The sequence below is a fragment of the Leptosomus discolor genome, chromosome 12 (genome assembly GCF_034619465.1).
Source record: "Leptosomus discolor isolate bLepDis1 chromosome 12, bLepDis1.hap2, whole genome shotgun sequence".
In the NCBI taxonomy this organism is placed as follows: domain Eukaryota; kingdom Metazoa; phylum Chordata; class Aves; order Leptosomiformes; family Leptosomidae; genus Leptosomus; species Leptosomus discolor.
This window is the reverse complement of record NC_141402.1, coordinates 14,097,307-14,120,966: the sequence shown is the minus strand read 5'-3', so window position 1 is coordinate 14,120,966 and position 23,660 is coordinate 14,097,307. Positions and strand designations below refer to the sequence as shown.

Below are 23,660 nucleotides of genomic sequence, written 5' to 3'. Positions count from 1 at the left end.
CAGCCCCTGCCCGGGTGCATCCAAAACAAGCACAAAACCATCAGATGCTTCTTCCCTCGGAAATGTTGCAAGGAGAAAGAGTGGTTTGAAAGGCAAGGGCCAGGGTGGAGCGGCAAAGACAAGGTTTTCCCCAGGGCCAAGATCCTCCGTGCCAGCAGCATCCCTCCTCGGCAGGCCCAGTTTTGAGCCAGCTGTAACTCTGCAGTCTGTAGTAGCACTTGGCGTGGCATCAGCCCAGGATGGATGGGCAGGAGAAAGCCCCGGATAGCCCATGGCTCCCTCAATGCCCCACAACCCTTTCCTGACTATCTGCACCACCCTGAGGGCTGCCTCTGTCCTGCCCTGCGGAGACTGTCCACCCCGCCAAGGCACAGGCTGACCTAACAACATACGCAAGCAGGGAGCAGGGTGAGGCAATTAAACCCATTTTACTCTCTGACCAAAGCTTGCCTCTGGGCTTTAAAAGCCAAGAAACGCTCCGGTTTTCCTCACAAAGCCCCTTTGAGAAGAGCCTGGATAAATTCCAGCTTGGCTGTATGTCCCAAAGCCACTTGGTACCCTTCCCCCTGGCTCTCCCTCCTCGCGTGAACACTGCTCCAACTCATGAAACAGCAGATTTTCTTCCCAGCTAAGCGGAGGGGCTGAGACACCGCCAGTCCTCACCTCCCTGGGAACTAAGTGGTCCTCACAAGTAGACGTATCACACTTGGAAATCGCAGGCTCCCAGCATTTGTAGGAGATGTGGTGGTCAGCTCTACAAATAAACTACTGAAGTGACATTTAGAAAAGCTCTTCATCAGAAGCATCTCAAAAGTGCTGTATAAATTTCACTAAAGGGCTGTGCAAACTATAACTTCCATTGTCGGTAGGGTCTGTGCAGAGGTAGCTGCTCAGACATCTGCTAGGGAAGATGAAGGGTGCAGGCTGGCATCCCAGAAAGTCTCAGCTAAAGCAGAGAGACTCTCAGGTACCTGGTGAATGCAGCTCTGGAGCAAATCCTGAAAGAGCTTGAGCAAAAGATGCCAAACCAGGTCAACCCAGCTTCATCCCAGGACAAACTCAGCAAGGCTCCCATGACAATAACGTAGACATATTTTCTTCATCAACAGAACTAAAAACACAGGTATAAAGACTTCTGCATCAACCACTGTATTTCACCTGCCTTGTACAGAGAAATACAGTAACTCTTTGACTGAAGCATGGCCAAAACATGAAGAGGGGGACAATCACTGCATCAGGCAAAGGGCGATCCAGAATGCCCTCAGTTAAAAGGCGTGAATGAGCAGCTCTCTGAGTCATCCTTATTGGTGGAAAGGCAGCTTTTTTCTTCTTCCTTTTTTTTTTTTTTTTTTTTTTTTTTTTTTTTAACCATATCTTGGCTTCCCACGGAAATCAGAGTTTGGGAAAGCCTCCCCTGTGTGCCTGCCACTATGGATGTCAGCAGGTGGCATGCTCTGGGGCGTGGGATGCTTGCTCGATGTTGTACAAGCTCATCCTATATAAGCACCACTGGTCCCTCTTCATCTGCTCTGCTGACACCCATCGCATGCAACTGCCAAGCCAGATCTGCTGGGGAACTGGGCATTGGCCATGAATGTGCCCCGTGCTCAATAGCGGTGGTCTGAGCTGAGAAGCACTCGACGGACTCAAAAACAAGAAAGAAAAAAACAGACGTGATCTTTTTCTGATGAGTCTTACCAGTGTCAGAGGAGGGGACGGCCTTGGTGAGGATGCTGTCAGTGATGGTGCCCAGTGTGCTGAAGGCGAACACCAGCGGCACTGCAACAATGCAGTAGTGCCACACGGTCCTCATCAGGGCCTAAGGGACAGGACACAATAGACCATGGGTCATTAGAGAGCACAAGCAGTGACTTTGTGAAAAGAAACAACCTAGAAAAACATCACGAGTCAAATTCATGACTTCTAGGTAAATTGTGGGAGCCACAACTGATACATGATGGTGTGGCTTTGGCCATTGCAGGGTCTTTCATAGCCCACCATTTGTCTGCAGTGAATTATTCCAGGCATGTGGAGCAAGTAGCAAATGATATCCTACAATCTGGCAGCACGTTTCTCCGGCACTGCTGTGGGTATTTTTAGCGTCTGGGAATTAGTGACGTCCCCGCACCCTTCCCCCCGTCTTCTGTCTCTTGTCCAACTCCTGAGGAAATGTTGAACAGCAGATGCATGTGGTGTACTTCAGGAAGCCTCCATTACTTATACAAAACAGCCTAGAGAAGGCATTTCAGTTCATTATCATAAATAATTAAAACTAAACCGAGCTTGTCAAAATAAATGAGAGTGGTGCATTATGTAATGCCATACCTTTGGGATTTCTAATCCTGTTCTGCTGCTTCCTTGCTAATAAATTCACTGAATTCAGTAATCTGGAATAGGTCTTCTGGCCATAAGTGCACATTAGCGAGCATAATTAGGGAGAGTAATGATTTTATTATTGCACACATTCTAGTGGAGACATCCCTCCAGCTGCTTAATACTGAAACAAAAGCAGTGAGGCTCCCTAAGCCGTGGGGCTAGAGCGGCTCTCGGCTCATTCACAAGACCTGCTGGTCAAATGAATGGATTTCTCTGGGGCATGGAAAGGAAATTCCCCCTCTCTTGCAAGTCTCCTGCCCTCACCCATGTCTCAACGTGTGTTGCTGCGGCTGGGAAACATTTCTGTTGCTGGTTTAGCCAGAAGTTTCATTCTCTGGAGTCCTCTCTCCTAAGATCTGGTCCCTGCCTCTTGGCTACAGAAGATGGAGAAGCCCAGAGACATTGCTCACTCATGACTTGGAAATACTGAGGTTTATTCCTAGTTCCCCTCTAAAGTCACATACAACCAGGTTTCTCTCCTCGGAGGGGCTCTTTGCCTACGTTTTAGTTAAGATCTAGGCACTTCTGATTAAGGAACCAGAGAACAAAGACAGAGGAACAGGTATTTGGTACATAAACACTCAGATGGAGGGAGAATAATTCCTTGCTAGGGCAAATGTCATTGCAGGACAACATTGCAGATCTCCTAGAAAAAAACAGCTTCAACTCGCCCCTGCTTTGTACAAATTCCCTTGTGGGCTGAAGCAAGTGGGCAGAAAAGAGCAGAGCCGTGTCTGTGCCTCCTGTAAAACCAGGGGAAATGGCTCTTCACTCCCCTGGACTCGGAAGGGACTGAGCCAGGCAGAGGCTGGTCTCTGCCACTCCTCAGCCGCTGGGTAGGTAGCAGTCTTTTTGACCTGAGCAGAGCTGAAGGCATTTTTCAGGTGAGGGAAGCAGAACCAGGAGTTTCAGCAAACAGGCTCAAAAAGCAAAGGCCTGGGAAAGGCAGGCAGCGAGGCAGGACGAGGCACAGCCGTGCTTTCAGACAAAGAGAAAAACTTCCCCGTCACAACCGCCAAGCCCTCCTACACCCCTGCCCACGCGCTCCCGGCTCGCATCTGCAGATCAGACACTGGCTCTCCCCTCCTCTCCTTTTCCAGGTGTTGTTGCTGAGCTCCCAGCCCACCCCTTCCCTTCTCCAGCTGCTGATTGCTGGGAACATCCTGCAGCCTCCTCCCAGCTGCGCTGCTGTCTGTCTGTCTGTCTGCCTGCTGCTGGTGCCAGCCTTCCAAAAACACTTCAGCCCACCTCCTGGGGATATGAAGATGGGTTTCAGAGTGTCTTTTATTAACGGCTAGCCTTCCTCCTTGCTTCCACCCTATGGGGAGGGGATCTGCTCCGTTTGGAGGCCAGATGCAGCAAGGGCACAGCAGGCGTGATGCTCTTCCACCAGCGGCTGTGCAGGATTAAAAGCTTCACGCATTAATCTCTGCATTTGGGGCCTGCCGCTGTGACAGCACTCATCCCCACCGAGATGGAAAGCCACCCCAGAAACGGATGTTTTCTCAGCAGCTGCTCGAACAGAGCGCTTTTACAGAGGGCTTTTTAACAAGGCGTCCCGGGCGAAGAGGATCGCAGCTGCGTTTGCCTATGAATAGTTCTCATGGGAAGTCATTGCTGACCCTTGTCCCCAGGGCCCTGCTGTCAGGATGTCCACAGCCCTCAGGGCTTGGCGTAATTGCCAACTCTAAACCAATTTCCCTCCCTGGCTGCCCTCCCTGTGCAGCCGATGTGAGCCTCCCCGTGCTGGGGCATTAGCCACTGCAAGCTGTGCTGCCCCATGCGCCCCTCCATTGCCATCGAAGCTCTCTCTCCTACCTCCAGCCACCTCCAGCCTTCCCTCTCAGCGAGACCTCAGCACACAAAAGCTATTTACTCCATGTTGCTCCTATCTCTGATTCCCATGGGACGAGTCTTCAGCATGGGGAGCTGGTCCCAGTGGCACCCTGCCCTGTACCCAGCTGGGGGTGCTCAGGACTCTAGATGGGCCAGGTCCACCTTGGTCCCACTCAAGTGCTCCCACCCATGACCAAAAACCAATGGTGAGACCTTCAAAGCCCTTCCCGGGCCATGCTCAGGAGCACCACGCCCTGTGCAGATGCCCCATGCTGAGGGGGCACATCAGTGCCAGCCAAAATCACGAGACACCTGCCAGGAGGGACCCTTCCTGAGCATCCTACCACCCAGCAGCACCTCTGCAAGCACCAAAATCCCAGAGAGGGGGACCATGCTCCATCTGCAGAGCCAACTCTTCATCTGCATCCATCCTCCCTTCCCAGATTCATCTCAGACAGGCAATTTAACCTCAGGTTAGCTAAGATGCATAGGTGCCTCATTTCATCCATGTAGCTGGGAACGATGAGCCTCGATACCCTCCAGGATTTGGCCCTGGCCCCCCTGTGGCTGTGGCATGGTTGTGGGAATGTCACCCACCCTACCTGCACCAGCGGGAGCACTGGTGCCCCAGCAGCAAGGCTGGAGGCCAAACCCTGCAGGGAATGTCGAAAGGCTGATGCAGATCAACCGTCCTTTGGGCCCATCTCACTGACAGGGACCAGCGTGCACCCTTCCTCCATCCCCATGGCCTGGGCAGAGCTATCGGTTCCCTGAGCGTGGCTTATCTGAGCAAGCACAATCACCAGCAGAGCTGCCTACGTTAGCTTGGTTTTCCAATTACTGTTTGAGATTGGCATCAACTGTTGCCCATGCAGACTCAACCAGCTACAGGTAACATCACTTATCCCAAAACAGAGGAACAAAATTATGGCCTTGCTACCTCCTTCCCCAGATAGTCTCAGCTTGGGGGAATTAGGCAAAAATAAAGCCCCAGAAGAAGAGCACACAACCTCTGCTGTCTCGCAGCAGCGTACACCCACAATGATTTCCCCCCCCATAATCTTCATTTACTTTCTGGGTAGTTCAGGAAATGCAATCGCTGACAAGACTGAGGGCAGGATTTCTATGCAAAGCCAGTGACTCAGGAGGGACTTAACGAGTTTCTGTGCAAGATTAATTTTTCTTTTTAATCCCCGTAACTATTACTCACGCGGCTCTTTATTGTTACTTGGCGCAGTGCTTATGCTGAGTGTGACTCTGCTTGCACAGAGGCCCAGGAGAGCTGGTTTCCCCCCCAGGGACCAACCAGCAAAGCTGGCAGTGGCATTTCAAGGGGCAGAGCTTGCAGCCGGGTCTCACGGACCCTGCACCACTGCAGTATTAAAAGGCACCATGGATGATTTCACGCCGAGCCTTACCATGCCTAGGCCCACGCCGGCAAAGACAAAGACACTGAGCCTGAGCAGGGTCCTCTCTGAGCAGTGGTTAGTGAGTTTTCCAATGACCAGACCCTGGACAACCTGGGAAAGAAGCACACGAGCACTATTTAGCCCAATACATAACAACTTAAACAAGCTCAAAAGAGAACTGCTACAGTGCTTCAAGCAAATGAAAGGCAGCAAATGGGTTATTCTCTTGCTTTTTTTTTTGAGAAAAAGGGACCTTGCTGTCATGGTAAATGGCTGGAAGACATGATCCATTATTTCAAGCATTCTGTAGCCTAGGGATAGATCCATCCTGTCAGCTGAAAGACTTTATTCAGGGTGCACTCCTGAGTTTACCATCACTGCCTACTTATCAGTGATGACTGAAACTTTCTAAAGAGGTTTGCAGAGACAAATGAATTTTTCTAAGTAACTAACTTCTGATTTTTTGCAAAATACAGTTAATATTAAGGTCTTCGTTATCCTTCCAAAGGATAGTCCTTTGGCAAGTCCTTCCAAAGAAAAACCGTACATTTGTGCACAGAGGAGGAAAATGCCTCCTTTCCCGTACCTTCTCTTGCCATTATTTTAAACTATAAATATACAAATTGGGTGGTTCATCGTTTCTAGGCAGGAAAGAAGTACGATGGAGATGCTAATACCGAGCTCCAGCAGCACGCGCAGACATGAGGGATGGGGAACTGGTTTTACAGACTTTAAATAAGAACTGGCAGAGAGGGGGAGGGAAGGAAGAGCAAAAAAATTTAAGTCCCAGAAGTATTTGGCTTTTCCAGCACTTTGCACAGCAAAGATTCCCTCTTTTATTTCTCTGTTCAGCATCTCTCACACTTCAGACGATGCTGGCCCAGTGGACATAAGAGGACAGAGGCTGGAGGAGACTGCTGTGAAAATGAAGCCTGACTGACTCCATTTCAGGGGAGGGACAGATAGGAACCGAGTTTTCCCTGCCTTGAAAGGGTTTGTTTGATCCAAGCGAAAACCCCTCCAACTTGAAAGAAGAGCTCTAGTTCAAAATGCTTTGTTTGGCAGGATGGCTTCATTTCAATGGCAGTCCATCCTGGAGAAAACCTTGGTGCTCTGCTTGGACCCGGAATGACATTTTGCTGTGTTAATCCCTAAGGGTGAAACCCAAACTCAGCTGAAAGGAAATGACCGCAAAACAAGTGAGAATGTAAGTTATTAAAAAGAAAAGAAACGTTTATCTATGACAAGCAGTCCAGAAAGAGCAATTCAATTACTAAAATTTCAAAAAGGCAAAAAGTAAATAGTTATAGAGTGAAAATAAAGTTGACATAGGGAACAATAGCTACAAACCTTATATATTTCCAACAAGCTACAACTTAATGGCAAACATCAAAATTCGACCCTTCACTTCGCTTCAGAGCACAAGCAACTTTTGACACTAGGGCACATTGCGCCAAGCAGACATTTTGGTTCCCAGTAAATGCTTTTCCTGCCTCCTTTTTGTCCCTGTCCCCACCCTTGGGCAGGGCTTGAGAGCTCGGCTCACGTGTGCCTCACCAACATGTGACAGTGGCACAGGTCCTGTGTGTCTCTCCTGGGTCATGTCACTTGTTGGGTGGCCTTGGGGACACTGGTGCAGTGTGATGCTTGGACAATGCATGGGGTGACCTGAGTCATCCCGGCTGAAAGCCCTGCCACGGACACGGGAGGAGGCTGATACCAGCCCTGATGGCTCCTACTCAGGGGTTGGGTGGAGAAGCCGCTGAGTAATGCTTCATTAAGCTGAGTGCTCCCAAAACGAAGAACTGTCATTAATTTTTTGCAACTTCCCAGTCCCTCATGCCGGCTTGCCCTGGCCGAGGCTGTGCTGAGTCACACGGGATGGGGGCTGTGCCCCGTCGCAGGGCATGGCTTGACTCAGCGGTGGCATCACCCAAACCCCAACTTGGAAAAGGAAAGGAAACGTTTCTCAATTTGCCAGGACTTGAACAGCATATTTAATCGGGATACGCTGCGCAGCCCAGTCCTTGCCCTTCCTTGAGTCATTGGGGTATATCATCAGCAACATCCCAGAGCAGCCTGGTGTCATGGCCGTGGGAGTGGCATATCCAAAAACGTCTCCATCACTACACACAAGTCCCTAAGCACAGGCAACAGGCACCGCTGCAGCAAAGCCAGGCTCTGAGCAGGCAAGACCCGGAGATATGCAGACCAGGCTGTCCCCAGAGTGAGCGGGGCAGAGGGACAGTCCTAGTGCCAAGGCTGGAGTTCAGCACAGGCTTCCCCGTCACTCGGAGCGAGGTAAAACAACACTGCTAAACCAACCAACTCAGAGATGGGACTTTTCCCAAGGGCAAACGTCAGCCCAAGTCACCTGCTTTCCCTTCAGGGCTGAGCAGCCATCCTTGGGTTACACAAACTGCAGCCTTCCCACTGGTTATCTGGGCTGCCGGACTCCCTCCCTAGCACGGTCATTGTCAATCCAGCCATAAGCCCCAGGCAGGCAAGACACATCATCTTGATTTTGGACACAGAACCTTGATTTAGGCACTGGATAATGTTACCAGTCACCAGGAGCTCCGACCTCACTTCCATTTTGAATTTAGACCCAAAAACCCATCACTTCCAGCCTGCAGTTTTCCCTGGGCACACAGTCCCTGGGTTTGCACGAGCAGCAGCCGCCCGCACAGGCACCTTTGGGAAGGAGGAAGCAAACAGTGGTTCATGTGTGCTCTCCCATGACATGTGCTGCCATTGCCAGGGGGTAGCGGGGGCATCCCAGATGACTTGTCCATTGCCACTCCCATGGACAAGGCCTGGTGGCACTGATGATGCAGCAACGGGATTTATCCTTCTTTTTATTCCTCCTGGCGCATCCTGGGCTTTTCCCTTGCATGTAACCTCCCCTTGAGATCGACTGTTGCGATGGGCTTTCCCCTCCTGCATTTCATTTTGCCTGGATGGTGCTTGCCTTTGTAACCCGACCTCCTTTGAAGTCTTGAAGTCGGGGAAGAGCCAGTGTACCTGGCTGGAATGCCTTCTGTCATCAATAAACAAAAGAGAGAGGAAATTGTTTGCAAGTGAAATAACAGGCACTGCCCGTGGCTGTGTACGTATGTCATAGGAAAAACTAACTCATCTCTTTTTTCCTCCCCCCCTCCTTCTTTAAAGGCAAATAAGTCTCCCAATAAATGCATAAGAACAGCCAAATCTTTCCTTGTCGTTATGCTGGATTCGCCAAACTGGGGATTTGTTACACTAGTTCAGCTATTCACATAGAAAAATACTCTCCACCTCTATCACTGCATTTGATTTCTCGGAAGGCAGCAGATCCAATTTGCTCAGAAGAGCCAATTACCTATTTTATTGTTAACCTCATTAACAAATTTCAGGAATCCCTTGCAGGATGGAAGAGATTGTTGCTGTTTGAAGGTTTAAGGTGCTGTTTTTTGGAAGACTTCTGAATGGTGAAGCACTAGCCTAGGCACGTGGAGCCGTTGCTAGCAGGACTGGCACCTGCAAGTAGCTAACCCCATCAGTGGAGGTTAGAGGAGTTATGCAGATGCTCAGCTGGTCCTCCACGCTCGGTGGACACAGGACTCTTTCTACAGATTCTCCCATCAGCACCAATCAAGAGCTTGACAGAAGCCCAGCAACGAAATAAATTCCCTTTCACCCAACAGCATGGAAAGGAAAAGGCGTGAGAAGGTCGGAGAGGCAGGCGCAGCAGGCCAGATGAGGTGGTACAGCCTAGCAGAGCAGATGCAGGGCCCCATCCCTAGTGCAGATGCATGATTCACATCAGAGGCGGCCTCCCACGCACCGGACCCTTATCTCTCGCCTTTGAAATTGTGCCCAGCTGGCAGTTCCCAGGGCGAGCACAGGCTGGCTGGGGTGGGACACGCGGTGGGCACCGGCTGGGGCAGGCCACAGTGGGCAACAAAAATCACGAGGTTTTTCTGCAAAAAACCTTGGACGGGGGAAAAGAGAGCTGTTTTACTGACATGGAGATGCCAGAAAGCGCTTGAGAAGTAGCTCAGGTCTTGCAGAGGAGCAGGAGGGTGGTGGGACTGGAAGGAGAGCTGACAGTGAGGACCAAACTGCTGAAGGCAGCACTTTGCCGAACAGGGGGAAGAGGACCGTGTGTTTAGCAAACTCCAGCCTAATCACCTTCTTTCCCCGCTCCAACCCACCCCCCCCTCCACAGATTTAAATCCTTCAAAGTGAGGAAACTGGAGCACTTTCTGTTTGTTGTTGCAAGGTCCTTTCACCGAGTGGGTTTTCCCCCTAGGCATACCTGGCTGTAATTAAATCCCCAGCTCTTTAATCATCTCTTTTGCTGTGCAGGGGAAAAAAAAAAAGCAAGAGGGACAGACTGGTGATAAGATGATATGCAATGTAAATCTCTCCTCCAGGAATCTCTCTCATCTTTTCAGGATCACTCAGTACCAACTTGTCCCTCCAGAAGCTGCACAGCTAGAGGTGGAGTTTGTATAACAATACAAACTTAAACACAGTAAATAGAACAGATGTCTTATGATTTCTTGATCCTCAGGGTTCTAAATATCTACCCCTTTGTCCCACCCAGAGTTTTTGTTTGGTACGTTTGCTTAGGTTTTTTTGAGAGAAAGGGCTTCAAGGAAAGCTTCCCCCACCTCCTCCCACAGTTTGAAATCTAAGCATCAGATGTGACTTTAGATACCAACCAGGGACTCCAGGTATTTCACTTGCCTAATCCTCCAGCGGCATTTTCCAAGCCAGGTACTACACCTGGAAGTTGTCCATGCTGTTGCACTTGCAACTCCAAAAAAAGCTGGACCCTAGGCCCACTTCTGCCCATTATGCAAAGTTAAATTATTTTAAATTATTACAAAATTAATTAGTCTCTGGAGGGAGATTGAATGGCATCTCACATTCACAGACATTTGCTATGAGGGAAATTTCATTCGCATGGCTTCTGAGATGAGTAGAGTCTGGAAGCCCAGCCCCGGAGGACAGAGGGATTGCGTCCCTGACGGGCTTTTACACATCTTGCCTGGAGACCCACCAGCAATCAGATAAAGAGGTTTCAAACTTATTATGAGCAAGGAAACGTCTGCGATACAAGATGCCCAGCACAGAGGTACCCCTCCCACTGTCTGCCTTCCCCTCCTCATTTCGTTATCTCCCACCTGACTCCTCCTCCTCCACTTACGCTGGCACAGTCCCAGCTCATCACACAGCCCCACACTATCACGGTGCTTCAAGTATCACCGCCCTGGATTGCTCAAATTGCCCCACACTTGCTGTTTTCACTTCCCTGTCACCCCACTCCAGCCTCCCTCATATTCCATTTTCTAAGCAACGACTTTGTTTCCTCAGCAGGCAGCTCGTTGTTCCAACACTATGACACTGCCTTCCCACACAACCTTCTCCAACCTCGTTTGGCTCTGTCCCGACCCAGAAGTAAGCCCCCTTCCCACCTGCCCACCCTCACTGTGCTTAAGCCTGCCCCACACATTCCAGTGCCCTCTGCTATTAGATGACGCTCTTTGCCTAAACACGAACAGTAAATAGATGCCTGGGTCAGTGCTTCATCCAGAGAGCTGGGAAGCCCCCGTTCCCCATGGACTGGTATTCCCACGGGTACTTTTACAATAACGCATCAGCAGATGTGTTACTTCGGGCCACTCAGGGCTCCATGAGAGACTGTGGGGTTATAAAGCGACAAGAGAGGACCAACCGTGATGAGGTGAGGCCGAGGAGCTCCAGATCGCATCCCTCAGCTAACTAACATCCTCCATCTGCAAAGGTGGCAAATGCCTCACCTCCCACGGGGCTGGTGTTTCTGTGCTGATCTCCTCACGCAAAGAACTGTTTGAGATACTGAGACAAGTACTTGAGTTGCCTACTTAAACTTAGGTCCACTGGCCCAAAGCCATTCAGAATCTCCTCTCTGGGTGCTCTACAGTTGGCTTGAATGGGAGGAATGGTGAGAAACAGAGATACTTGCAGTGCATTGGCTGCTTCTCACCACAGTAGGTTAAACAAGGCTGAGAAGCTGAAAAATTAGGTTAAGCAACTGGAGCATAATATCCTTGGGGTGGGAGAGGAAAGCAGGAAGAGACCATTGCTATTCGAGTCATCCTGGCATTGCTGATCGGGCAGGGAAAGAGGGCTGCAACATCACCTTTTGTGCAAAAGGAAGATGCCCACTTTGAGAAGTTTTCATTAGAAAAGTAGAAACTGCAATAACACACAGAAACACTATTACTAAAAATTGCCAGGAACTGGCAGACCAGGCAATGCTTTTGTCAGCGTATGACTTTCAGGAAAGAGCTGAGTAAAGGGCTCAGCTAAGCCCTGCTCATTCTGCTGTTCCCTGTGCATCTCTGTAGCTGCTGAGTGAATGCAATGTGTGCTGGGAGCAGGCAAGACCTTGGGACACGGCACTGGGCATATCAGCTGGCTGTGCTGTGCAACCGCCCAGGGCTGTGTTTAGTGTTTACAGGGAGGTTTAAAGTAAACAGGACATGGCTGAATTCTTATTTTCCCCTTCATTTCTGTAACATCCACTCCCATCTATAACAGTCCTCAAACAGGACCCATTCTCAGGTCCAGGTAGAGATGCAAATGGGGAGGGGGGCATGTTTCCTCTAACAGGAAGGCTCAGAGCAAGTCCAGGAAGAATGGGAAAATCCTTACAATATTATATGGAAAGGCAAACTAAGGAATGAGAAATCAAAGCTGAGGATCTGGTTGATGAAATTAATTGAAAAGGACATTATATTCCTTATGAATGAAGCTATAATTTACGCAGTGAAGTGGGGAAGCCAGTCAGCAGATATTAATCACCATTCACCCATCCAGACTGGTGGAATTTACTTGAACCTTAATCTGCATTTATATCTCCAGTAGTATCAATTCACTGTACAGCAGAAACAAATGCATGTGAAATGCCAGCTTAGGCAACATCAAGGCACACAAGCATTCCCTGCATACATCTTCCACTGGAGGAACCCCAACAGAAAGCAGTCATAAAACATTAATCTAGACACTATCTGCAAGAGATATCTTTAGGCAGTTCTATCCAGAGACCTGCTCTGAAAGCAAAGACTCAAATTCTAATGTTTTACAATAATTTAAAAGCCAGATGGCGAGAGTATCATTTGGACTAGTTAAGGATCTGGTCCTGTGTAAACCAAAGCAGAGCTTGGAACTGCCAGTGACAAAGCAGAAATAACAAGTGACAAAGCAGAAAGCAGTGCTTTGCAAGCTCTCAGAGGAGAGAGCTTTGCTGTCACCAGGAATCAGGTGATCTAGGCTTTTTAAAAAAATAAAGCATTTTTTTCCCTTTCCTTTTTTGGTGTTCTGACAGCAAACCCCAAAGCACCATCATGAAGGAGAGAGGTTTGTATTCTACGATCACTTCACTCCTATATTTCTGATGTCCAGAGTTGTGTGCTGCAGAATATGCACAGCAACACAGATAGAAACTGCATGGATAGATGAAAGAAAACTGCCTGGCTGACAAAAGCTAGTTTCTGTGTTGAATGTCCTGAGGCAAAGACTCCCCAGCAAAATAGATGCTGCACCTGAGCCTGTAGGCCACTGCTGGGTTTGAGTGTGGTAATAGGTATGATTTGCCTCTATGGGCTGAAACCCTGTGACTATGGGAAGGGTCGGGTCCTGGTTATCACTGACATATGATTATTCGTTAGGAAGCAGTGAATGCTATAATTCCCATATCTTCCAGGGCTGTGTCTAACATAGGGTGCACTGGCATGGCAGCACAGGTAAATTTATCTACAGTAGTTTCAACCAAGCTAACCTGGGAAACAATAGCAGTGAAGACAGACAGATACCCCAGATGTAACAGCAGTGTCCTGAAGAAAGATATCCCAGACCTAACAGTAGCGTCCAAGATCCATCTAGTAACACAAAGCCACTCCTGCCCCAGCTGTACAAGCGCTATTGCTGTCCAAGTTACCCACCTCAAAACAAGCACACCATAGCCATGCTGCAACTCCAAATTTGATTTCACTGTAGACGTACATAACAGGGGTTTAACTGATACATCTAAGTTAAAACCAGAGTTGTTGGAGAGTCCCTCTACATTCAAAGTGGGAGGAAGACATCAGAAGGCGACTTGGCCCCTCTAAAGCCTGAATGATTCCTGCATATCCTGGTCTAGAAGCCAACATATAAAGACTAACGTAGGGAAAGCCTCTGTTAGCAGTGGAGTTCGGGTCAGAAGCATGCTTCGGAAAGCAGCTGCTGATCACCCCACTTGTCATGCTGTTTCCATGCTGTGGAGCAGCAAACTGGTTTTCTTTCCAACGAGACTGGATGGTAGAGTGTATCCAGCTGGTAGCAGATGTTGTGCTCACAGGACCAAGAAACAGCTAGTTCAAAGGCACCCTCCCAGAATGCACATGACAAAGGCATCAGCTCCTCAGCTCCATCCAGTTTACTCTGCAGACTCCACTTGCTGATGTACCAGCCATGCTCGTCAGCTGCTCTACCAAGGTGCCCAGATTTGGTTGAACCAGGGCAGAGCGCAAGTGACTGGCAACACCATGCCAAATCCAAATCACAAGGGAGGGAAAAGCTGCCATTTCCCAGGTGAGGAGCTCCTCCAGATCCCACAGAAACTCTGCGGCAATGCCCGGGAAACGAAGGCGGATTTAATAACAAGACCACCCTCCTTCAGGATATTGCTTAACTTGCATTCCTACCTTCAGGCTTGCTTAAAACCATCTGTTGCTCTTTCTGCAAAACTATTAGCCTCTTCCTCTGAAAGGAACACTCTGTTATAACACAACACCTTATTTTTTTGGCCCTGCTACTGCCTAATTCAGCCGACTTTTCCCTTTTACCCATTTTGGTAGTCTCCTAACCATGTTCCACTGCTCACCTTTTTTCTTTTCTTTTTTCTTTCTTTTTTTTTTTTTTTGAAAGTACAAGCTTGCTGTGCTTGTTTCCCACAGCAGAAATAAGTCCTTCCTCTACACTGAAGGGATCTGTGAAAATGCCAGGAAAATCGTCTACTTACATAAATTTACAGGATGCTACTAAATAAATGTAAATAGCTAACCTGCACCAGGAAAGACCTTAATCAAGGCACTTTAGCCTCAGCGTAGGTTTTGTAACAAAAACCAAGACAACTTGTCACGCCAAGGAAATTTTAGCTCCACAGCTTACAGATCTGTGAAGAGGGACAAGGGGAAGAAAGCTTGTAGGACACACCTTGCTCTGATTACTTCCCATTCCAAGGAACAGAATAACTTTGGAGTCACTTCTGGTTTTTGAAGTCAAGTGCCACATTGCAGAGCTAGGATTTGCTTGTCAATATTACATCTGGATTTGGAAAAGCATGTGTCAAAAAGGTAGCAAATTAGATAGCAGTGTGGCAAGAGTGGGACTTCCACTTCACTTACCATTTGAAGGACACCAAAATATGACATCAGGTATCCAGACTCCACTGCTTCCAAGCCAAAGAAATCCATAGAGATGATGGAAAACATAATCAGGAACAAACCTAGAGGGAGGGTTAATGAAAAGCATATACATCAGCATACTTGCACTGCATATAGTGGCCCAGACCCTGCTCCCAGTCATCCCCAGTATGAGTCAGTAGCTCTCCCTGGGGTTGCTGGGACTGGATATAAACATGAGCAGAATCCTATTCAAAGTTAGTGTAGTAATTTAATCTTTAAAAATTAACTTTTTTATCCCCCTTACTTTCATCTTTAAATAATGTGACTATGTAGGCTGTAGATTCAGCTGTTTATTATAAACTGGTAAATATTTGTATCACTGAAGCCAGACTAACCATTAAAACAGCAAGAAAACAATTGTTCAGACAAGACTGTAACCATAAAAATAATCTGATTGAATTCCTTGCCCCTTCTGCCTCTAGATTTTCACCATGGGGAACAAGCCAGTGACATCAGCCTAAATACAGTGGTTTGTCTGCACAGCTGGCAATGACATTGGTGGCACGTAAAATATCTCTGGCATGGATCAATAGTGGTGTCAGCACAAGCAGTCAGAAAAGTACAGACAGAAACAGCACAAGGCTGGGTCTGCTTTTCAATTAAGGCAATTTCTGGAAAGTGTAATGCAAGATGCCCACTCATTTAATCTCACATGAAAATACAATAATGTGCATTTCCCTCACTGCCAAACATACACAAATACAGACCCATATACACACACTCCCATGGTACACACAAAGAGCCATCAAATTAAAAACATTATCACAAAACATTTCTCTCAGAGTGGTGTGGGGTAGGAGGCTGCTGCCTCCCCTGGCGTCTTGTGCATCTCAGATGGACCAAGACAACAGGAAATTAGGCGTGTGAAGAACCCTACAATGTGCCTATCAGAGAGCATTGATCCTGCTGGGGAGACGAGAAGAGAGCAGATGACCTTTAGGGGTCCTGCCCTTCCTTGCAGGATCCTCCGAGGTACAAAGACTGGGTAAATAGGGAGGTGCAGTCCTCTCGTTCCTGAAGAAAACTGAGCCCAGGAGGCAACCTGTGAGGACTGAGAAGACAGCTTGTGGCCTGGCAAAGCAAGTCACTAACCTTGCGGCACGGGAAGGATTTGCTGACATTTCCCGGAAGCGTGAGGACAGCCATCCCAAATTGCTGACTAAAATGCCGTGGAGGACTCACACCCTAACAAACCAGTGCAACTCCATTGCATGCAGCAGCTCAACAGTGCCGCTACCAGTGGAGCCCCTGCAGCAATGAGGACCACCCTCCAAGCACTCCAAGCCTTTGCCTGGAGGGACCACCGCCCTCCCACAGAGGACCTGCCACAAAGACTTCCTGAACCCCACCAGGGATACCTCTTCCCCTCTCATCGGAGATAGCTGTACCCCAGCTGGCCCCATGGCATAGGGGGAGAGGGATGGGGGGCAGGAAGGGTGCCTTGCTCTGCTACTTTCTGGCTATTTGGAGAAGATGCTGGGGAACTGGGGCTCATAAAGATTTATGGCTTTGCCACACCCCTCCACGGAGCACGCCCAGTCGTTATCCAGTTACTTTGAAATTGCTCTTAGCTCAAGCCAGTTTAAGGTAACATGCAAATAATAGTATTTATGCACAACATCCAAACCAGGCAGCAGAGTTGCACATGTTTATAAAAGGCACACGTGAAGAAATGAAAGAAAAACCACACTTCGTTTCACTTGTAGGAAGATTAGATCGAAGCGGGCGCTCGCCCTTCATCCTGCTACCCTGCTGCAGGTACCACCTAGGAGGGGCTCAACCTTCCTACATACCTGACGCTTCTTCCCAGTACCAGGCGCCAGCTTCTACAGCTCCTCTCCCCTTTGAAGTCCCCCATCGAGTTAAGGCAGATGTGGATCTTTCTCCCCCAAACGAGCTGATTTCTTTCAGAGCAGGGGGATAGCCTGTACTTTACATGAGGGTTACACATTGCACAGCTCCCTTGGAGATGCAAAGGTCTTCTCTTTAGATGGGTGTCATCCCCTGTGCCTGCATGGTCATTTAAAACTACCTGGACAAGGGAGACCACCTTGTCCCCCCTTCTTTCAGCAACTAAGGGAGTGTCTCCCACTGGCAACACATTTCTTGGTGAAACCCACAAGGTGAGCCCCAGATTGAACTCAAAAGATTTTAACCTCATTGGAACAAGCATTTCTTACAAAATTCTCAGCAGGTCCTGTCTGGGTAGGCTGCAGGTTAGCTGAGTGCAGCCAAAAGAACCCACCCTTGGGTTGGCTTGCTGGGGTGGCGTGTCCCCAGGCTCTTCTGGGGACACCGAAACCCGAAGCAGGAGCTGCCCAGATAAGCCTCAATCCACACTGCAAGACTCGGGTTAACCTTGCCTTTGTTTGAAGGGGTCTACATAAGGGGTGACTTCCTTAGAAAACCTGGCACCAGTGGGACGAGTAACCAGGGTTAAGCAGCAGAAGGCAGGTAAATGGGTTGTGAGATGTGATAAAGATGAGGAAAAGCACCAAGGAGAGCCAGGAGTGCAAACCATATTTTCAAAAAAAAAGACATGACATTTCTAAAAGCAGCCTGTGGCTTTGGCGGGCCAGCCTAGCAGTCCTTACCAAGAGAGAGTCGGTACAAAAGGTGAGCACGGCCTCTGGGAGCCTGTCTCAACCCTCCTACGCTGGACTGCAAATGTGATGGGATGCTGAGCCCTACGGCTCACTGCAAAATCCTGTTCTACACGTGAAAGAAAGTCCTTTTAAAAATGGAATGCAGGTGCTAAAGCAACCATGCTAAACCCAGGTTTTCCAAAGGGATTAGGCAGTCAAAGTTTCACACAAGCAGCTATTTATCAGTATTTTCAAGGTCCTGGTGGTTTCTGGTCAGTCGAGTCATGTTTGACATTTTTATCCTGTTGTTTTCTGTCTCTTATCTACCTCAGTGCAATGAGGCTCTCTTTTTTCCAGGTCAGCTGAGAATGTAACTCAGCTATGCTGGAGTGATCTGCTGCCCATCCATCCCCTGGCAGCTACTCTCCTGCAAGAGGCACAGAGCCGTGTCTCTGCTTTTGTGCAACACAGAGAAGAGGTTCCCAGCCCTGCAGCCCTCCCAAGGAGGCTCTTTCGGTCTCAAACAAGCTAATTTTAGACAACAATGAGATCCATAAGGAACAGAAGGTTTTCTTCTGTGTATATCACAAACTTGTTTACAAAGTAAATAGAGAACAGTCTGTAATTTCAGTGATCTAATTAATTATACAGTTGCAGCCTTGAGATGAAAGGTAAATGAGCTCATGAGGAGCTGTGAGCTGCAGAGCAGTAGGTGATGGCCAAATCCCCTTTCAGCGGCCATTGTATGCTAAATGAAGAGAGACCTGCAAAGAGAAGTCACTAGTATTTTAATCACTTCTCACTGTAGTGCAAGCGCTATAGTTGTAGCAGGAGTGCCTCAAGTGAAGCCATTCCTACCCTTACAGAAACACTCCCAGCCATTTCAGTGCCAGACTATTAGCCCATGTCCTGCCTTAAATCTCACTTCGCTGTCTCCATCCTCTGCCTAGAAGTTCCCTTGCTGTTTTGAGCAAGAGATGTTAATCTTGGTTGGGTGTGTGTTTTTGCTGTGCACAGGAAAATAATGTCTTCTGCAGCAGGGAGGAATTTGCATTTCTGCAGGGATGACTAAAACAAAGTGCATTTCACTCGGCCTTTGGAAAAAGCAAAGTGCACAGGAAATTACCGTGCAGATTGCATATGGATGCGGTGTCAGGCATTCGTAGATGGAGAAATGAATGTTACTTTAAGCCGAGAAACAATCCAGAACTGGCAAAGAAAACCCTCTTAAAGCATCACCTGACTGTCTCGTTCTGTGAAATGCTCTCATTTTATAAACACTTTTAAAAATACAGTTTTAAAATGTAATTTTAAAAGTTTCATAAGAACCCCAAAAGTGCACTACTGCGGCAAGCCAGCAGTCCATGGAGACTGTACCCTGTCTCCAGTGGTGGGGGTAGGACCAACTGGTGTTACTGACCTCAGCCAATGCCAACTACACACAAAAAGAAAAAAAAAATCAGAAGTCCTTTACTTCCCTGAATGTTATTCTGCAGATCTAGTTGGACTTGTTCCCCCAGAGCCTTAGCAAGGAATAACAGATGAACCTGACCAACCCCAGAAATGCCATCCCCTTCCGCTTCAGCCACTCTCCACAGCCAAATCTACTGTCATTTGTAAACTGAACTTGCAGTTTACAAATTAGAATTTAATTTGAAAATTATGTTTCATATTATTTAAACTTCAGGGCTTCTCCAGGCACAGATGAATTGGAAAAAGATGCAAAGTATAAAAGCTGAGGTGCCTTAAATCCTGTCTTAGGATCCCTGTTTGGGAGGGAAGTGCCTTAGTTTGTTCATATGCATGACGTGCACAATATTCAATCCTTGAAACCATAATCAAGAGAAACTGCACTTTTGGGTTTGACAGGGAAAAGAGCTGTGAAGGCTCTCTATGTAGAAGGGCAGAGAATGTCACCTTGTCCTTACACCACCACTGACATGCCCGCTTGTCTCTGGACAAGTGGGTGAAGAAGCAGCTAGAGGGTAGGCAAAATTAAAGATTCTTGAATTGTGGTCCGGGATATGTATGACCAGGCAAATCAGGAGACATGGACCATGCCAGGACAGCACGTGACTCAAAGGGAGCAGGGAAACAGGCAGGAGTGAGATGGGTTTGAGGTAGCAGCAGGTTCCTATCATGACACAAAAAATGCAAGCAGAATATATAAAGGAGAGAAGAACAAGCACCATCATCGACATGCAAGGGAAGAAACATGCTGTGGCTCCCCAGCGCGCAGCTGACAGTTAGAGCAGCCGCAGCCACTTGTCCAGCCGCAGTTTTTAGTTGTTGGGAAAAAGGTTAGGGTAAACATACCCCTTAAAATCATTAAGCAAAATCAGGAAGGACCTCGGTGTTTCTGGCAGAGTGCAAATCATTTCCCTCTCTTCTGAAAAGGTTACAGCCTAAATAGAAATGACGGGCAAGAGAAAAAACCATTTACAGCCAGAGGGATGGAGTGGAGAGATAAAGTGATCTGCCAAAGGTCGCAGAAGCAGCCTGTGACAAGTAGTCTGTTTTACATTAAGTCCTAGGGGTCTGACCCTGTGTGGCTGCGAGCATTTGAAAGCATCCAGCATCAAGTTAGGAGCTGAAGCCTCACTGCTCCATGATCAAATGCAACACGCTTTCAGCAGCTGGAGACAAGCCTGGTCTGCAGTGTATGTCACCTTACTTTAAATACATCAACAATCATGGGTAATGGGTGAGATTTACCTATGGGAAGTCCAGCAAAGACCTTGACTATGAAAATTTCCATTACTCCCGGAAACTTCATCAGGCGTAGGATTTCTCTGATGCTAAACACGCTGCCAGACTGTGATGTGCCTACAGAAGATGACATACTGATTAATACTCTATTTATACAGGTTAGAGACAGGAAGCAAGAAACTCTGAGACTGCCTGCTCGGGTTCATCATCACTTTTCTGACAAGGTGTGTCTCTGCAGCACCAGTTTTCTGCCAAGAGCAGGAGGTTGGGAACTGGTGCCAGGTCTGCGTGCAGAGGACCCCTGTGAGACAGCAGGATTGCCTCCCATGCCAGGCCAAAATTACCCCCAGAGAGGGGTCCACATTCACCTTTTCCGAGATGCATGGCAAGCACCAGGCTGGAAGCCTTCCTTTTTGCATGGCAGAGTGATTGACAGGTAAGGAATAATACTCTTCCACAAGCACAGCTTAGGCATTAAAGTGTCAGCATTTCAAGTTTAGCACCTTTTTGCCCTTAAGTTCAACCCCAAGTCCTTTAGCAGTCCTTACAGCATATCAATCCCCCGTCCTTACTCATGCACTATTTATTAGAAACATTAAATACTTACTTTGCTCTGTTACATGATGATCTGACTTTGGTTTAGCCGGCAAAGGGATCCAAACCATTGCTATCACGGTATTTATGAGATTTCCCACCAGACCGACATATGCAGGAGCAAAAACGCTGCAAACAGAAAAAATGCAGGTAAGTGGATAAATACCATAAACAAGACATTTATACGTCCACCCTGCAAAGGCTTGGGCACTTGGAGGAGGAACAATTCCCTTGCAGTCACAGTACATAAGACTGTAAAAGAGCTCACATCCTTTCATGGAGGCTCTGGGTATGACCATGGTTTGAAAGTTCACCAAAAGATGGCTATTACCATCAAGATAGCTTAGCATTTGTATTAATAATAGGGTATAATACAATCTGTGTCTGGGGAAAAGAGCCCCTCTTGGTTTGATGAAACTTAGAAATCTTCCCATGGAAAGCACAGAATGTACTTGTTAGAATTCATCTAATCCCCCATCTCATCCTCAATTTAATTCATCTAAGTATCATCTCACTCTGCAATTTCTCAGCAAAATCAAATGAAGTGAAAGAAAGTGAAGAAAGTATTTGATTAAGGACGGCAGAATGTAGTCCAGCCTACAACCAGAACTGAAACTGAACCAGAGATACAATACCACTTGTAAAGGAGCCACTAAAAATAACAAACACGACTTACAAAACCTTCTGAGGAGGTGAGTAAACAGCGTTCTGATTGCTGCACCTACTTTTCTCCAAAGGTGCCCAAAACCAAATCAACACCCCTTCAACTGTCCATCAGAGCCCCAAATGTTAGATCTTTAACAGAAGCGGGGCCCACATCCTTTGATGTAGACACAGTGAACAGCAATTATTAACAGCAGTTGTACAATGACAAAAAGGAAAAATTACAACTCATCTAAAAAATCCAAACACAAACCACCTAAAAGACAATAGAATCAATAACAAGTCCTCAATTATCACTATCCTTTTAAAAAAGAAGATTAGGAAACGGCTCCTCCTAGTCTTTAAGGGCATGTGGGAAGATTGCAGACTCTGAAGGGCTCTAACTCTGCCAAACACAGGTGGAGCAAAGTCCAGGGCTGGCAGACTGAAACTCAGGAGAGTCAAGCTGACAGCAAAGGAAGAAGCCTGTTTTGTTTTTACAGGGAGAGCAATTATCCACTAAACCAGGTCATTAAAAGTCTCCCCCATCGTGGGAACCCTGTTAGTTGAAGGGTTTCGTAAAACACGTGCTCAAAACCTACCACGGGACACAGGTTTAGGGTGGAAATGCCCAGCAGAAACACCTCAGGCTGGTGTCACGGAGGGCACAAGACGAAGCGACCATCTTGGTGTCTTTAGGGCCTTGACATTTAAGCACCTTGGACTTCAGCCAAGCCACGTCTGGATTTCACCAGAGAAGGCTTTGGAGCTGTGCAGGTCCATGCAGACCTGGAGGCAACCATGCTATCCCTGCCTCCCCAGCAACCTGTGCTGCTACAACAAGATGCAAAAGCGAGCTGTGAGCCGCCAACCAATGCTCCCTGTGAGCCTGCTGATAAAGCTCTGCTTACTCCTTGAATTTTTACTGCTGCTTTCCTTGTCACACCATGGTGTATGTTTTTCATGGAATAACCAGCAGCACTAATTGTAAAAGCCTCAAGTTTCCTCCGTGCTAGACAAAGGTGCGCTCTGAAAAATTTCTGGAGTATTATTAAAGTCCCAGAGCAAGACAGTCAAGGATTGTGATGCAAACAACCGAGAAAAGCATCAAAGAGCAAATAAATATATATACATAGACCTATTCCCACTAATAGCAACGGCAAAAATCCCAGCTGAATATTTTCTCATTAATTATTATTAATAACAACAAAGTCAGATAACATCTTCCTGCAAATGGACTTAGTGCAGTAATTTAGACCTGCTGCCTTCCATCTGCCAAGCTGTTCCACTAATTACCCGAGACCACAAAATTAGTCATTTACTGGATCATTATTTTTTATTTTTAGTGCAGCAGATTGCCACTTTCTGGTTTAAAATGATCTGCCACAGTGCCCAAACTACCGAAATCAACTTTGTAGACCCAAATTTTTATCCAAGAAACACAGAATTTCTACTTTGCGTTGCAACATAAAGTAAATTTACTAACAAAATAGAAAGAATAAAATAATCAAAATAAGTAGCTGCAGCTGTCTTAATGTTTTTTTGGGGTTTCTATATTTCCAACTTCCATTCCGACATGGAAAAAACACATCACAAAATTTTTCATTGGACAAAGGAACTTCCTTTACAGTCCTGTTTTTTCCTGAGGTTTTCCAGAATCCCACACACCAACGCAAATATATTTTACTCTTCAGATCCAAGAAGAATTACAGCAAGCAATGAGGGAAGGGTCCCCTATAAAACTAGTAAGCGAACTACGCACTACTGCACTGCAAGCATACAACCGATAATTCATTGCTGTGAAAGGCAGAGAACTTTGACATTTTACATATTTGGGAAACCTGGACTCGCTGTAATGGATTCGTGGCAGCTTGTGTGGCTGGATTCTGGAGTCAGAGAAATCCAGTAAAATATAGAGCTCAGAACTGTGTTTCCCAGAGATGCCTGAAGCATTCAAAATCATCTGAAAGTCCTTTTTCTTAACCACAGCTTTCTGTAAGTGCTTCATCTTTTCCCACATATTAAGCATT

At 47.3% G+C, this 23,660-nt stretch overlaps 1 protein-coding gene across 1 annotated transcript in view; it reads right to left on the bottom strand.

Annotated features, from left to right (window-relative positions):
• Positions 1-23,660, bottom strand: part of SLC67A1 (solute carrier family 67 member 1) — a 61,599-nt gene that overhangs the window by 3,611 nt on the left and 34,328 nt on the right. Inside the window, exons 5-9 of the mRNA XM_009950484.2 lie at positions 21,002-21,117; positions 20,401-20,511; positions 15,041-15,141; positions 5,631-5,732; positions 1,699-1,819 (exon numbers count right to left, since the gene is read on the bottom strand). Coding sequence (XP_009948786.2) covers positions 1,699-1,819; positions 5,631-5,732; positions 15,041-15,141; positions 20,401-20,511; positions 21,002-21,117 — 551 coding nt within the window. The remainder of the gene's footprint in view (positions 1-1,698; positions 1,820-5,630; positions 5,733-15,040; positions 15,142-20,400; positions 20,512-21,001; positions 21,118-23,660) is intronic.